Here is a 15,635-nt window from a genome sequence, read left to right on the forward strand (position 1 = left end):
GATGCCACTGGCTGCATCTAAAGTAAATATCTCCTACGGTGCACGATCAGGAGATTTTTACTGTACCTATAGGTAAGTGTACCTGTCACAAGCCCTTTTGCGCTTTATCTCACATTTGATGTACAGCGCAGCACAACCTTTACGTTTTATAGGTAAGCCTTATTATAGGCTTACCTATAGGTAAAAATCATGCATGGGAGTTTACTCCCACCTTCAATTTACAACAAATTGTCATCATTTAGTAATTTAATTACCAGAAAGTTCAGTTGGTAATTGCAAACAATAAAATGGCAACAAAATTCTTCAGGAAAATTTCTTTATTACCACATAATATTACAACATATTAAAATTAAATTGTAAATTACCGGTTATTTAATACAATCTGTCAAGGTAAGAATAAATAATCTCTTATTTACACATATACACGAGATGCAATTAAATACAGCAAAAAAACAATAATTTTGTTGCATTTTACATTTCAAGAGAAGTATAACTAAGCCTTTTAACTGGATATTAGGTATGATCCACATGTAAACATTGGTTTTACAAGATTTAAACTATATTTCAACACAAAAACTAAATATATTGCAGTTTACCAGTAATGGCTCCATTAGTATTTGTTTTGATTTGTATTTTATATGGTGACCCTGCTATTAACACACTTCCTATCACAGGGCAACAACATCCACTCAGTGTTCTGTGTTTATGGTGCAGCAGCATTGTCAGTCTACACTGCTATTCTGATTTGGACTACAAACTCCGCTCCCTTTAATCATCTCCACTACATGGAGTTCATAGAAGAAAGCCGATAACCATTGTTTGAGATATCAGTTCAGTGCACAGGAAGTTACAAGGACAAGAGATTCCTTGCAGGATCAATGGATATTTTCTGTATCCTGAAAAAAGAAACTGAATGCAGCCCCCCACTTTTAAGAACTAGTAGGCTACAATATATTACATTCTTGTTTTTAGGTTAAGATATTCAAGTTCTATGTAGAAATATTGACCAGTTACATACATTTTTGGGCACTTATGTTGTTACATATACTTTATACAACATGATCATCTTGGGTTCTTTCAGGTTAAAAATAAAGCTATGGAATCTCCAGAAAACAGTTATGTAAATTATGAATGGTACAACATAAATAATCGAAATATTTTTTAAAAAAAATGGGAAAATTTTTTACAACAATTTTACTATTTTGCCAAAAAACGTGGTACCTCATACTTTTTATTGCCAGCAGTATAGGTGCGAAGTCTGTTCCATTCCATTGTAAGGTTTGGCTTAATAGTATATCCTTAGTGAAACCGTATAAATTGAAATGTAAAACAGAGCTGTGTCCCTTTTGCTCTCTTCATTCCTCTGCTCTTGTTTCACGTCCTAGATTACAGGATTTAGAAAATGCACGTTCATAGAACAGCAAATAAGCACAAGACGAGAGAACTTCCTGTATGTTAGCTCTTCGCACTGTGTCATCTGAAATCCACAACCACTGCTGGCTAGAATGCTTTTGGCTCTTGGCTGCAGGAGGGGATCGTCGATAGGTAACAAAATGTCCCGAATGCATGTCACCATGATGAACAATGACTGCCATCAGACGAAAGAGATATGAGGAAGAACTGTAATGAGAATAATATTAAAGCTGGATTATTGCTAATAAAAACTATACCAACATCATGTAAAGATTTGTTTATTACGTATAGGAGACTTTTTAAATGGTGACAAACTACACCTTACCTCATTTCTGTGAAAACACTGCAAATGCCCTTTTCTGAAACATTTCAATATACTCAACTTATGTCCTAAGTCAGAACTAAACTCCGGTCTCAAGACATCTCCCCAACACGGTTTGAAGTATCCTGCCAATCTGGGTTCTTGACAAAATGGACAGGTTTCTATAGTATATAACCTATTAACGGACCTAAATTGTAAACCTCCTTACATGAAATTGTGGGAACAAGAGCTCAAAATAACTATTGACCTGAGTGGCAGGATATTGCCAACAATTTATGCAAAATTTCTATCAACACACTGATTGAATCAAAATAATAAAACTCTCCTGCCTTGGTACTTGGTTCTAAATAGGATCGCTCCAAATGCCCCCGACGACATCCCCGATCTGTTTCAGACAATGTGGTCAACAGGGCACTGGTCACTATGCACCATGTCTGGGGGCAATGTCCCAAAATAACCAGATTTTGGATAAAAACTTTTACTCTTATCTGGTCGGTAATGGGCACCAATATATCTAGATCCTGGAAATCTGCAAACGCCCGAGGATCCCTGGTCCTGAAGACAAATCTGTCCAGTTTTGCATTGAACCTGGATGCCAGAAGGTGCACATTTGGCAGCCACCATTGACTGAACTCCCTGAACAGGTAAAGAGTCCACTCCACTGGAGACAATTGCTGACGACTGAGGAAATCCACCTATCCATTTTATACTCCTGGAGTAGAAACAAAAAGCTTAACCCAGGACAAGATAAGAACCACTTCCTCCTGAAAGATTTATGTATGCCATGGCCATTGTGTTGTCGGACTGCATCCTCACAGGGAGACCTTGTACCAATGCAGGAGAAAAAGTTCCTTGCACCGAAAGGTGATCCAGAACCCCCTAAATCCGTTAAAGGGGTTGTAAAGGTTTGTTTTTTATTTTCTAAAAAAGGTTCCTTTAAGCTAGTGCATTGTTGGTTCACTTACCTTTTCCTTCAATTTCCCTTCTAAATATTTTTTTTCTTTGTCTGAATTTCTCACTTCCTGTTTCTCCTCAGTAAGCTTGCCCCCATCATCCGAGCTGTTCTGGCTGGAGGTTAGTCAGCCAGAACAGCTTACTGAGGAACAGGAAGTGAGAAATTCAGACAAAGAAAAAAAAAACATTTAGAAGGGAAAATGAAGGAAAAGTTAAGTGAACCAACACTAGCTTAAAAGGAACCTATTTAGAAAATACAAAACAAACCTTTACAACCCCTTTAAGCTGGTGTCTATTGTCAGCACCTTCCAAGAGAGGGAGAGAAAGGAATTTCCCATCTTCAGAAGCCGGAGAAACATCCACCAGTCCAGAGATCAAAGAGCACTGGAGTTTCACGCCATCAGAACATCAACCATTTTTCCAAGACAAAGGCAAATCTAGGGACTTCTTAGCGTCCTTAGAGAATCCCCCTGGTTTTGTCCAGAGGGAGAATCACTCTCATCTGGGCAGTATACAAGATTAGGCCCAGATAATCCAACAGTTGAACCAGGAGCAATACAAATTTCTGGGGGTTGAAAACCCAGCCAAACCTCTCCAGAGTTTATATTGCGAAAAACACATTGTGCTACAGAAGAGGAGCAGATCGCTCTCTTAGAAGCAAATTATCCATGTAACCCAGAATAGGCACCCTATCGGTCTGTAGCAAGCCCAGAATCGGAGCTAAGACCTTGGTAAACATTATAGAAACCTCTGGTGAGGAGGAAAATTTGTGACATGTAGGTAGGCATCCTTCATGCCCATCGATGCCAGGAAATACCCAGGGTGAAGAGAGGCCACCACAGAATGCACTTGAATAAGCTTCCGCACCTGCAGTAACCTGTTAAGATGTTTGAGGTCCATGATGGGACAACCATCTTAGTTTGGCTTTGGGACTATAATGAAATTTGAATAGAGTCCGCAGGACTTTTTGTCCTCTGGACCCGGAACAATTAATCCCTGAGAAAGAAGATGATCAGGAGTCCAGTCCACATACAAGACATCCATGAGGTAAGACTGTATAGGGAACAACTGAGGATCCTGTGGTGGCACAATGATCCCAGGGGCAGAACTTTCTGAAAAGGAGGACTCTGGAAGCGGTACCTTCAAATAAGCGCTAATCAATTTTGTGAGAAACTGCACAAGGGCCTTCTGATGCAGAGTCCTCAAAAGAGGAGTATTTTACCTCCCCATGTTCAGGTACAAAGTCGTCTGCTTCTACATCGACCTCCACAAGTTCCTTCTCCATAGAGGGGGGAGAAGGGGACCCCTTCGGTCCAAACCAGCAAAAATCCGGGAAAGCATCCCCGCCAAAGCAAACATATCCTCTATTGATACATAGGAACTGGAGGAATGTGCTCAGGAGACAGCAGAAGTACCCGATAGGGGAAGGGAATCAGAGCTGCAAGGCACAAATTGTACTCCAGTACCAGGGGAGTTAGGTCTAGGTTCTTCCCTACCGAAGGTATCCGGGACCCTCCCCCTGCTTTGTCCATTCTCTCTTCGGTCTGTGAGACATATGGACTGCTGACTCTAGATAATGTGATCTGTAGTAGTCTATCGAATTTGCCCATTTTCTTTAATGTTTTTTTTTCTTTTGGGCTTGTTTGTCTTTTGTTTTTCATTGACTTTTTTGGTTGAGTATAGATCCAAGCATGTTTAAAGCCATTTACTGTTTACTATTTTACTACCTCTGCTGAAAGTTTATTCCAAGCATCAACTACCCTTTCAGTAAAATAATACTTTCAAAAATTAGTTTTGAACTTTCCTCCAGTTAGATTGTGGTCATGTCCTCATGTTCTTGAGTTTGGTTTCATATATGAAAAACTGCCCTCCTTGATGTATTTTAAAGGTTTCAATCATATCTCCCCTTTCCCTTCTTTTCTTCCAGACTGTACATATTACGTTCCTGAAGTCATGCTCAATATGTTTTATTTAGGATGGCCACTGCCAGTGAGCTCTGCCCCCACTTGTGACGTCATCCACCCAAGCTGCACACATACAGTGTGGGTGGCCCCAGGGTTGGGGGGGCCAAATAACAACTCCGTCCCACAGCAGGCACCAAAGTCTCCTGGGCCGCCCTTTAGCACTATCAGTTCAGCATAGCTTTCTCAGGTGGCCTAGGATATTAATACAGAAGGAGCAGGAAAATAAGATTCCAGTAAATAAACATAAGGGGAGAAAAAAAAAAACACCCAGTGACGCCGACTCCCACTAACTCTGAGTTGATGGGGGAATCTAGCTAATTTCTTTCTGGAAACCTGTGGTTGTAAGAAAGACATTTGCTCCATGTATGGCCAGCCTTACTTACCCTTTTTACTACTTTGTCCTCTATACTTGTGTGCTTGGACTGCGAAATGTGTGCTATGTACACTGTGTATGTATTCTCTTTTATAAAATCTTTAAAAAAAAAAAGTTAATTCTTAAAAACTTATGTCATGATACTCACGTGCACTCTGCTGGAGAAGACTTTGAGTTTGAATATGAAGACGACAATAGTGAAGTAGAATACGTTCCATTCAACAACTTAATCTTGGAATTATGAAGACCATCAGAAACTAGACAAAATACATAAATGTAATTAATTTCAAACCAAGATTGGTGGTAGTGTGCAAAATTAAATATATTTTTCAACTAAAAAAAAAATGTGCTACAAGACTTACCTTGCCATTTTAAAATCTGCAAATATTACACCATATAACCCAAGCAGATTATTACTACTGTGGGGGTAACCCATTAGACTCCGCTTGATTTCAGAGTTGCAAATATTTCCTCTCAGAGCTATCTAAGCCACCAAGCTGACAATGTGTAGAAATGTCCAGTCTTTTACATGAGCATCTAACATAGTAAGTATATTGCCTAATAGCAACGTCTGTTGAAGATGAACAGTAGAGATAAAAATGTCAACTGTCCAGGTTGAAAACTTCTGCACTATTCTGGCCCACTAATTGGGTATACTGTATGTATCTATCAAACTGGTTTCCCCAATTGCCAGATCATTTGCCAATAAACAAACAAAAAAGACTTGTTGCATATATCTACTTTACCCAATCACCTATGCAAACATTTAAAAAGAATGACTTGCTAAGTGGTAAGCCATTGACTTAGCAGGGGTATCCCTGCATATGGAAGCACAGAAGGAAGTAGATTTCTTAATCTTCTGATATCATAGAGTACCTGCTGATCCATCTGTTGTTGGTGGAACTGTTCTGCTGCAAGTTCTGCCTTGATGCTGAGAGAGGGAGTTTCTAGCAAGTCGATACTTATATCTGTCCAAAGCCAGAAACTCGCTAAACTGGACGTGTTCATTTCGTTTTAGTGGGCTACCCTGATTAGACCAGCTCAGACGCTGCAAGTGGATGCACAAACACTGAGGAAGCTATTGAAAAGGCAGAAACACTAATTCAACATAAAATTCATAATTACAATAACAATATCAAAAAATAAAAATAGACTACAATAAAGTTAATTGGCCTGTTTAGATTCCCATATTTCCCCCAGTAAAGCCCGAAATGAGTTTCACTCATAGAATAAGCACCGATCAGCCATAACATTATGACCATTAAAGAGGAAGTAAACCCTCTAAAACATTTCTTTAAAAAAAAACCCTGCAAGAGAAAGGCATAATAAGCTAGTATGCATAGCGACTCTTGTTCCTCTCCTCCGCCATGCTACCCGAGTGACTTCCAGGTATCACGGCTCCGGCCAATTACAGCGCGTCATTAAGTCACTCCCACACATGCGCATGGGAGCCGTCAGTGACGGCGCGATCACCTTCACTAACGGCACGCTCAGTGCACCTGCGGCGTTGTTTACGGCGCGCAAGCGCCGTAGACATCGGTGCAGTCTTTTCTGCAAATATTTGTTGCACCTACAGGTAAGCAAAGTGGTCTGTAAGGGTTTACAACCACTTTAACAGGCAAAGCGAACATCATTAAAGTGATGGTAAAGTCAGAAGGTTTTTTATTTTATTGCATTCTATGCATTAAGATAAAAAGCCTTCTATGTGCAGCAGCCCCCCTAATATTTACCTGAGCTACATCTCTGTCCAGCGATGTCCACGTGTTTCTTGGCCATCTGAGACTCTCCCTCTTGATTGGCTGAGACAGTAGCAGCACCATTAGCTCCCACTGCTGTCAATCTAAGTCAGCTAGCCAATCAGAAGAGAGAGGGGGTGGGGCAGGTCCGCAGCTCCGTGTCTGAATGGATACCATGGAGCTATGGCTCAGCTTGGGTGCCCCCAAAGCAAGCTGCTTGCTGTGGGGGCACTCGACAGGAGGGAGTTGCCAGGATCACAGAAAAGGGACCCGAGAAGAGGAGGATCTGGGCTGCTCTGTGCAAATCGACAACAGAGCAGGTAAATATAACATGTTTGTTATTTGTATAGAAAAAAAAAAAAAAAACAACGAGACGTTACAATCACTTTAATTATCTTGTTACAATGGCATCTGAAAGTGGGAGGGATACATTAGGCAATAAGTGAACATGGTCTTAAAGATGATGTGCTGAAAGCAGACACAAATTGTAATGGCTAGACGACTGGGTCAGAGCATTTGCAGCTCTTGTGGGATGTTCCTGGTCTGCAGTGGTCAGAACCCAACAAGGAAATAGATCAGCGACAGGGTCATGGGCGACCAAGGGTCATGGGCGACCAAGGCTCATTGATAAATGTGGGGAGTGAAGGCGGGCCTGTTCCAAGAGAAGAGCTACTGTAGCTCAAACTGCTGAAAAAGTTAGTGTTGGTTCCGATAGAAAGGTGTCAGAACACACAGTGAATCCCAATTTGTTGTGTATGGGGCTGCATAGCCTCAACAAGTTATGGTGGGTGGTCATAATGTTATGGCTGATCGGTGTACATTTTCCTCTCAGCTTGCTGAATTCCAGTGATTTTGGTTGCTCACCTTTCCTAATTTTAACTGTTTAACAAAAGTAGTTTTCTGATCTTCCAATAGCTGCCCATTCGGCCTCTCCTGAGCTTGTAGCTGTAATAAAAAAAACAAAAAGGGATTTTCATAAAAATTTAGCTATATCCAACTGGAATATGCCTATTACAGAATATGACAAACACAAGTAGTTCAAAACCAACTTTTTCAGCACATTTTTTATGCTGAAAAAACCCCACTCGGCTTATACTCGTGTGAGGGTCTCCTGCTGTGTCAGTCTTACCTGCAGTCGGCGGCCGTCCACTGTAACAAAGCCCCGCAGCCTCCTCGTCCATGATAGATGGAACGCTGAACACTGATAACAATGCTGGGAAACTGAATCAGTGTTCCGTCTATCATGGACGAGGAGGCGGGGCTTTGTTACAGTGGACGGCCGCCGACTGCAGTTTTATGACACAGCGGGAGATCAAAGGTACATGAGGCTGCAGATGGGCACAGTTGAGGCCGCTGATGGGCACAGTTGAGGCCGCTGATGGGCACAGTTGACCCTCTTTTCCACTTACAGTAGCTGCTGCATTTCCCACCCTAGGCTTAAATTCGAGTCAATACGTTTTCCCATTTTTTTGTGGTAAATTTAGGTGCCTCGGCTTATATTCGAGTATATATGGTATCTCTTATTTATATATTTTACTATTAACCACTTAAGGACAGGGCCTATTTTTCAAACTTGTTGTTTACAAGTTATCATTTTTTTTTTGCTAGAAAATTACTTAGAACACCAAACATTATATTTTAATTTTTTCAGACACCCTAGAGAATAAAATGGAGGTCACACCGTATTTGCGCAGCGGTCTTGCAAATTAAATTTTTTGGGAAAAAATACACTTTTTTAAATAAAAAAATAAGAAAACAGTAAAAAAGTTAGCCCAAATTTTTATATATTGTGAAAGATAATGTTATGCCGGGTAAATTGATACCCAACATGTCATGCTTCAAAATTGCGCCCGATCCTGGAACGGCGACAAACTTTGACCCTTAAAACTCCCCGATGTTTAAACATTTCTACAGGTTACCAGTTTTGAGATACAGATGAGGTCTTTTGCTAGAATTATTGCTTTAGCTGTAATGATCACGGCAATGCCTCACATGTGTGGTTTGAATACGGTCTACATATGCTGGTGACTGTCTACATATGCTGGCGCAACTAACATATGCATACGCTTCTGTACGAGAGCACGGCGGGATGGGAAGCTCAAAAAAAAAAAAAAAAAAAAAAAGTTTGGATCACTTTTATTCCTATTACAAAGAATGTAAACATCCCTTGTAATAAAAAAAGCATGACAGTACCTCTGTGAGATCTGGGGTCAAGATCACACGTAAATTCAATAAGGCCGTTCCCAAAAGTGACATTTGACAACGATTCCGTCTTCCAACGTCAACGAGTCGAGTGGGGGCCATCGTTCCCTCACCTGACTCACAGCCTCTGAGGGGAAAGGATTGGATCGGGTCGTTTCCGCCGCTACCAGTCCATACAAACACATTTTGATACTGTGTTCAACTTACTTTGGTACAGTTTTCACAGACAACATCCTTAACACTCTCTGTGGAGATGAAGTGTTGTAGGCAATGGTCAAGTGTCAAAGTGCGACCCTGGTATAAAAAAAAAAAAAAAAAAGAAAGAAAAATTAAAGAGAGATTTAAATAAAATAAATAAAATAAATATATACTTGTTCATCAACACCTCCCTTTCTCCTACTTTAGTCAGCCCCTATGAATTTTCAATCAGAGACAAAGTCTGAAAGAAAAAACAATTGCTGGTGTGCTCTTCATTAGAAAACCCACAGTGTCCCCAGAATCTTGTGTCAATGGTGAACACTGTACTGAATGTTCATTTGTAAAACTGAACAGATTTTAAAAATAAAATTAAGTTAACCCTAAAGCATTATAGCTTCTCTTTTAAGCAACTTACCTCCTCTCACTGGCATTGCCCCCTAAGGTAATTCCTTCCTGCCCGTAGATGTGCTCAGCCTTTCCAGTCGAATTACACCCTTAATCATTCAACCCTGAAGACTGAGGACATTCAGTTAGTGCAGGGTGTCATGGAACCACAACAGATTCCTGTACTCGCTCTATATAGTGAGGCAGACCCAAAATCATTAACGTTTGCTTAAAAGAAGTATAGCAGCATACCTACCCATGCACCTGAAGGTATACTCAACGACAGGCTGTCAAAGGTGTCATATCGCATAGGACTCTACATGAAAAATTAGAATTTACATGAAAAGCTATAATTGCCACGGACAAAGGTTATTCTAATCATAATGATTTTTTTTGAATGTAGCAAATCTAAAAATGACACATTCTTACCTGATGCTGACAGTTCTTGCAAATCATGTTACTAGTCAATCTTCCATGAAAAGGGTGGTGAGTTTTCCAATGTCTAGGGATAGGGTTTATCACTCCTAGAAGAGAATAAAATCTTACCACTTTTTCATGACTGCCAGCCAAGCCAGAAAATGATAGACAATCTATAGAGAGCAAAGTTAGCATGACCAAGTCCATGTGGGCGATGATCCAAAATCAAGAATAGAGTGCAATTTGCAGGCCCTGAAGGACTTCCCCAAGGGCAATAATGAGTACTTATAACCAGGAACAATTACACAGAGACATATTGAACTTGCTGAAAAGGTATTGTTACCTAATTTATAAAAGGCAACAAAACACCAATAGAATTCACAGAGCAACTGTTTTAGCTGGACACAGAGACACATTCAGCAGTAGTAAGCAGCAGACAGTAACTAACTATTTAGCTTTTGAAACATTTCCAAATTTGGAAATGTACTTTGTGGTCACAAACTGGTGTTCATTTGCTTTTAACGCTGTAAAAGAGAAGTCAGTGTTGTTCTAAGTAGGGTTGAAGAGGGATCCATATCTGATGTGATTGACTAATGATCTCAGTGACCTACAGCACGAGAGCTGGCTGCAAGTAATGAGCCTTGCTAAGGACTGGACCAGAATGATTCTGAAGATGCAACTTCAGTAGCCAATCATCCAATACCGTTCAAAAAAAAAAACACAGGGGGCGCCATCATCTAAGTGTAGCTTTTATCATAACCTATTATAAAATTAAAATTGCACTCACTTTAAAAGATACAGTGGGTATAGGAAAGAATCACCAACCTTTAAAATAATTAAATTTAGTTGCATTGCAGCCGGAAGTTAACACAGACACTGTCTGTTTTATCCAGTTGTATTTTGCAAATTATAACATCCAAGTGAAAGACATAACACCAACATGTCAGAAACAAAAAATAATCAAAAAAAGAATTACCGAGTTGGAAAAAGGATCACCCCCTCCTAAAAATGACTTGTAAACTCAATCAGGTGTAGCTAATCACCTTTTCAATGGCACACAAAGCCATTTGACTTCCAACTGTGGTCATTTTGATAAGCGCAGCATGAAAATAACTTTCCTGCAGCATTTCAGTCCCCGGTAGTGCAACTAAAGCAAAGAATCAACTATGGGTGGCAAGGCACTGTGAAAAGATCTCCGGGATAGGTTGTCAACAGGCACTAATCAGGATGGATACAAAAAAATGTCAATGCCACTGTGAAGTCTTATATTAAGAAGTGGAAGGTATTTGGTACAACACAGACCCTCCCTGAGTTAGGACGTTGCTTCAAACTGGATGAAAGAGCCAGGAGGAAACTGGCCAAGGAGGCTACCAAGAGTCCTACAGCAACTCTGAAGCAGTTGCAGGAATTTATGACAAAGAGTGGTCATTGTGTGCATGCGACAACAACGTTACAAATTCTCCACAAACGTGGTTTGTATGTGAGGGTTGCAAAGAAAACTTCTCAAGTCACTTCTCAAGAAAGGCCACATGTAGTCCGAGTCTGACTGAGCTTTGCCAAAATGCACCTTGAAGATTCTGAGGCCACATAGAAAAAGTCGTTATGGTCAGATGAGACTAAAATTTAATTATTTGGCCTCAACGACAAATATGTCTGGCGGAAATCCAATACATCTCACCATCCAAATAACACCATTCTTATGGTAAAGCATGGAGGTGGTAATACCCTATTATGGGCGTGTTTCTCTGCAGCAGAGATTGGAGCACTTGTCAGGATAGAAGGAAAGTGGATGGAGCAAATGACCATCAAATTCTTGGGGAAATCTGCTGCCCTCTGCCAGAAAGTTGTCAATGGGAAGGTTTACCTTCCAACATGACAGTGACCCAAAGCACACACCAAAAATTACCACACAGTGGTTGAAGGAGAAAAAGGTATATGTCCTTGTAGGGCCTTAGTAAGAGCCCAGACTTAAAGCCCATTGAAATTATGTGGAATGACTTGAAGACTGCCGCCCACAAATGGTCACTATCAAATTTAAGGCTCGGTTCACATATGAGCCGTATGCAGCTCACGGCAGGGGTCCGGTGCATGCTGGTTCACGGTTTTCAGGTCCAATTTCAGCCCAATTCGAAATGGTGTGAACCCAGCCTAAATGAACTTGAGCAGTTCCGCTTTTCTATACCCACTGTAAGTAAAGGCAAATCAGATAGTCCGTGAACATCTGTACAGCAGCCAGAGTAATGCCTGAAAGCAACTGTAATATGATGCAGAGTACACCATGGAAGCGTGGCCGGATGATGTAGTGCTGAGCCAGAAATTGGGTGGGAGTGAAATGTACCAGTGTCCCCAGGACCGGAAATTCCCGGCTGCTTCCTGGCCTGGCTCTGCATCATTGATACGCTTTCATGGTGTACTCTGCATGATATTACAGCTGCTTCCAGGGGGGTTAGTCTGCAGTACCTGGCTGTTCTGCTGTACTCAACAGATGTTCATGGACTATCGGATGTGCCAGTATACGAATACAATCATTTCACGGAACTTATATGACAAAGTTGGATTTCAATGGGAAAGGCCAATAGAAAGGCCAGACATGGCAAATTTGTCAAGTAGTCAATTGTAACAGAGGTCAAGAACAATATATGTCATTCGCATTGTCCATTCGGGTGTTACATTACACGAGAATAAGAAACTAGGTTGCCAGAGTCCACGATAAGCATAATAGAAGAAATAATAGTCCAACATGTTAGTTTCTTGGAAAAAGCCTCAGGCAATGAAAAACTTAACAGAGTATTGACGATAAATGGAAGAATAAGAAAAACAAGGAGACTCAGATACAGTAAAATCCTACAGAAACAAACAGGCGATAGGGCAATCCATTTTAATTTTACGATTGGTTATAATGAAATCTACACTTAGATGGCAGCACAGCCCTGTTTTTTATCTCTTTGCAGTTTTATTATATAGCGGCATTAACTCTGACCAGAGGAGCTGCAGCCATCTTACGGATGTCTGTATTTATGAACACTATACACACCGCCAGCTCTCACCTATGTTAGTCTGCTATCGTGACCTGGAAGACTACCCAGCAGTAGAGCGATCTGAAAGCGAGGCTTGATGCTCTTGTGGAGCGCATAGTGGAAGGGATGACGTTGATGGTGGCGTGGAGGATGGTCTATTTGGACAGCTTTACACCAGATGCCTGCATACTTAGATGTGCCTGTTTTAATCATCAACCATGTGAGTTTCTAAATGTTGTACCTTCATTAAATGTAACTGTATTGCTATACCTAATGGCGCCTCTCTTCTCTTTTATACTCGGTTGTGACATGACACTACTTGTATATCAAGACATCGCTTGTACAGGTGAAACTCGAAAAATTTGAATATTGTGCAAAAGTTCATTTATTTCACTAATGCAACTTAAAAGGTGAAACAAATATATGAGATAGACTCATTACATGCAAAGCAAGATAGATCAAGCCGTGATTTGTCATAATTGTGATGATTATGGCTTACATCTCATGAAAACCTCAAATCCACAATCTCAGAAAATTAAAGAATTGTGAAAAGGTGCAAAATTCTAGGCTCAAAGTGACCCACTCTAATCAGCTAATTAAGCTATAACACCTGCAAAGGTTTCCTGAGCCTTTAAATTGTGATTCCTACTGAACCAGACTGAAAGACAATCATGGGAAAGACTGCTGACTTGACAGTTGTGCAGAAAACCATCATTGACACCCTACATAAGGAGGGAAAGTCTCAAAAGGTAATAGCAAAAGAAGTTGGGATGTTCCCAAAGTGTTGTATCAAAGCACATTAATAGAAAGTTCTGTGGAAGGGAAAAGCGTGGAAGAAAAAGATGCAGAAGTAGCAGGGATGACCGTAGCCTGGAGAGGATTGTCAGGAAAAGGCCATTCAAAAGTGTTGGGGACTTTCACAAGGAGTGGCTGGAGTCGGTGCATCAAGAGCCACCACACACAGACGGATCCTGGACATGGGCTTCAAATGTCGTATTCCTCTTGTCAAGCCACTCCTGAACAACAAACAACGTCAGAAGCGTCTTACCTGGGCTAAAGAAAAACAGACCTGGTCCAAAGTCCTCTTTTCTGATGAGAGCAAATTTTGCATCTCATTTGGAAAACAAGGACCCAGAGTATGGAGGAAGAATGGAGAAGCACTGCAAGATGCTTGAAGTCCAGTGTGAAGTTTCCACAGTCTGTGTTGATTTGGGGAGCCATGTCATCTGCTGGTGTTGGTCCACTGTGCTTCATTAAGTCCAGGGTCAATGCAGACATCTACCAGGAGATTTTGGAGCACTTCATGCTTCCTTCTGCAGACGAGCTCTATGGGGATGCTGACTTCATTTTCCAGCAGGACTTGGCACCTGCCCACACTGCCGAAAGCACCAAAACCTGGTTCAATGACCGTGGTCAGGCCAGCAAACTCGCCTGACCTGAACCACATAGAGAATCTATGGGGCATTGCTAAGAGAAAGATGAGAGACATGACAAGGAACAATGCTGAAGAGCTGAAGGCCGCTATTGAAGCATCCTGATCTTCCAGAACACCTCAGCAGTGCCACAGGCTGATAGCTTTCATGCCACGCCGCATTGAGGCAGTAATTGCTGCAAAAGGGGCCCAAATCAAGTACTGAGTACATATGCATGCTTATACTCTTCAGAGGTCCGATATTGTTCTATGTACAATCCTTGTTTTATTGATTGCATGTAATATTCTAATTTTCTGAGATTGTGGATTTGGGGCTTTCATGAGCTGGAAGCCATAATCATCACAATTATGACAAATCACGGCTTATACTATCTTCCTTTGCATGTAATGAGTCTATCTAATATATTAGTTTCACCTTTTAAGTTGCATTAAAATAAATGAACTTTTGCATGATATTATAGTTTTTCACCTGTATATCAAGTCAAAATGTATTTAAAAATGTTGCTTGTCTTGCAAAACGCTCTCAAACCAAGTTACACTCAATCCAAGGTTTTATTGTATTTGGACTGTTTTTTTTAAAATTGCTATTTAATTTCTTTTTTTCACCATAAAGTATTATTTTTACTAATCATCTATTGTCAAAAATATGTAAATATGATTTTCAATTGTGTGTGTTTTTATGCACTTTGTCTGTCATAGTCAGAATATCTTTAAAGCGGGAGTTCACCGGAATTTTTTTTTTTTTAACATTAGATTGATGCTCATTTTGTCAAGGGGAATCGGGTAGTTTTTTTAAAATCAAAGCAGTACTTACCGTTTTAGAGAGCGATCTTCTCCGCCGCTTCCGGGTATGGTATCGGGACTGGGCGTTCCTATTTGATTGACAGGCTTCCGACGGTCGCATACATCGCGTCACGAGTAGCCGAAAGAAGCCGAAGGTCGGTGCGGCTCTATACGGGCGCATGCGCACCGACGTTCGGCTACTTTTGGAAAATCGTGACGCGATGTATGTGACCGTCGGAAGGCTGTCAATCAAATAGGAACGCCCAGTACCGCAGCCCATACCCGGAAGCGGCGGAGAAGATCGCTCTCTAAAACGGTAAGTACTGCTTCGATTTTAAAAAAAAACTACCCGATTCCCCTTGACAAAATGAGCCTCAATCTAATGTTAAAAATTAACTTTTCGGGTGAACCTCCACTTTAAGTTTCCACACAATACACTT

General features: G+C 40.8%; 1 protein-coding gene across 2 annotated transcripts in view; it reads right to left on the minus strand.

Moving 5' to 3' along the window:
* Positions 1-299: 299 nt before the first annotated feature.
* USP30 (ubiquitin specific peptidase 30) overlaps positions 300-15,635 on the minus strand; it is a 37,347-nt gene continuing 22,011 nt past the window's right edge. For both annotated transcript variants that reach the window (XM_040351880.1, XM_040351881.1), the window contains exons 7-13: positions 9,976-10,070; positions 9,803-9,862; positions 9,172-9,258; positions 7,627-7,707; positions 5,903-6,104; positions 5,175-5,283; positions 300-1,620 (exon numbers count right to left, since the gene is read on the minus strand). In XM_040351880.1, the coding sequence (XP_040207814.1) occupies positions 1,356-1,620; positions 5,175-5,283; positions 5,903-6,104; positions 7,627-7,707; positions 9,172-9,258; positions 9,803-9,862; positions 9,976-10,070 (899 nt within the window). In that variant the 3' untranslated portion in view covers positions 300-1,355. The remainder of the gene's footprint in view (positions 1,621-5,174; positions 5,284-5,902; positions 6,105-7,626; positions 7,708-9,171; positions 9,259-9,802; positions 9,863-9,975; positions 10,071-15,635) is intronic.

Source organism: Rana temporaria, chromosome 1 (assembly GCF_905171775.1).
Source record: "Rana temporaria chromosome 1, aRanTem1.1, whole genome shotgun sequence".
Lineage (NCBI taxonomy): Eukaryota > Metazoa > Chordata > Amphibia > Anura > Ranidae > Rana > Rana temporaria.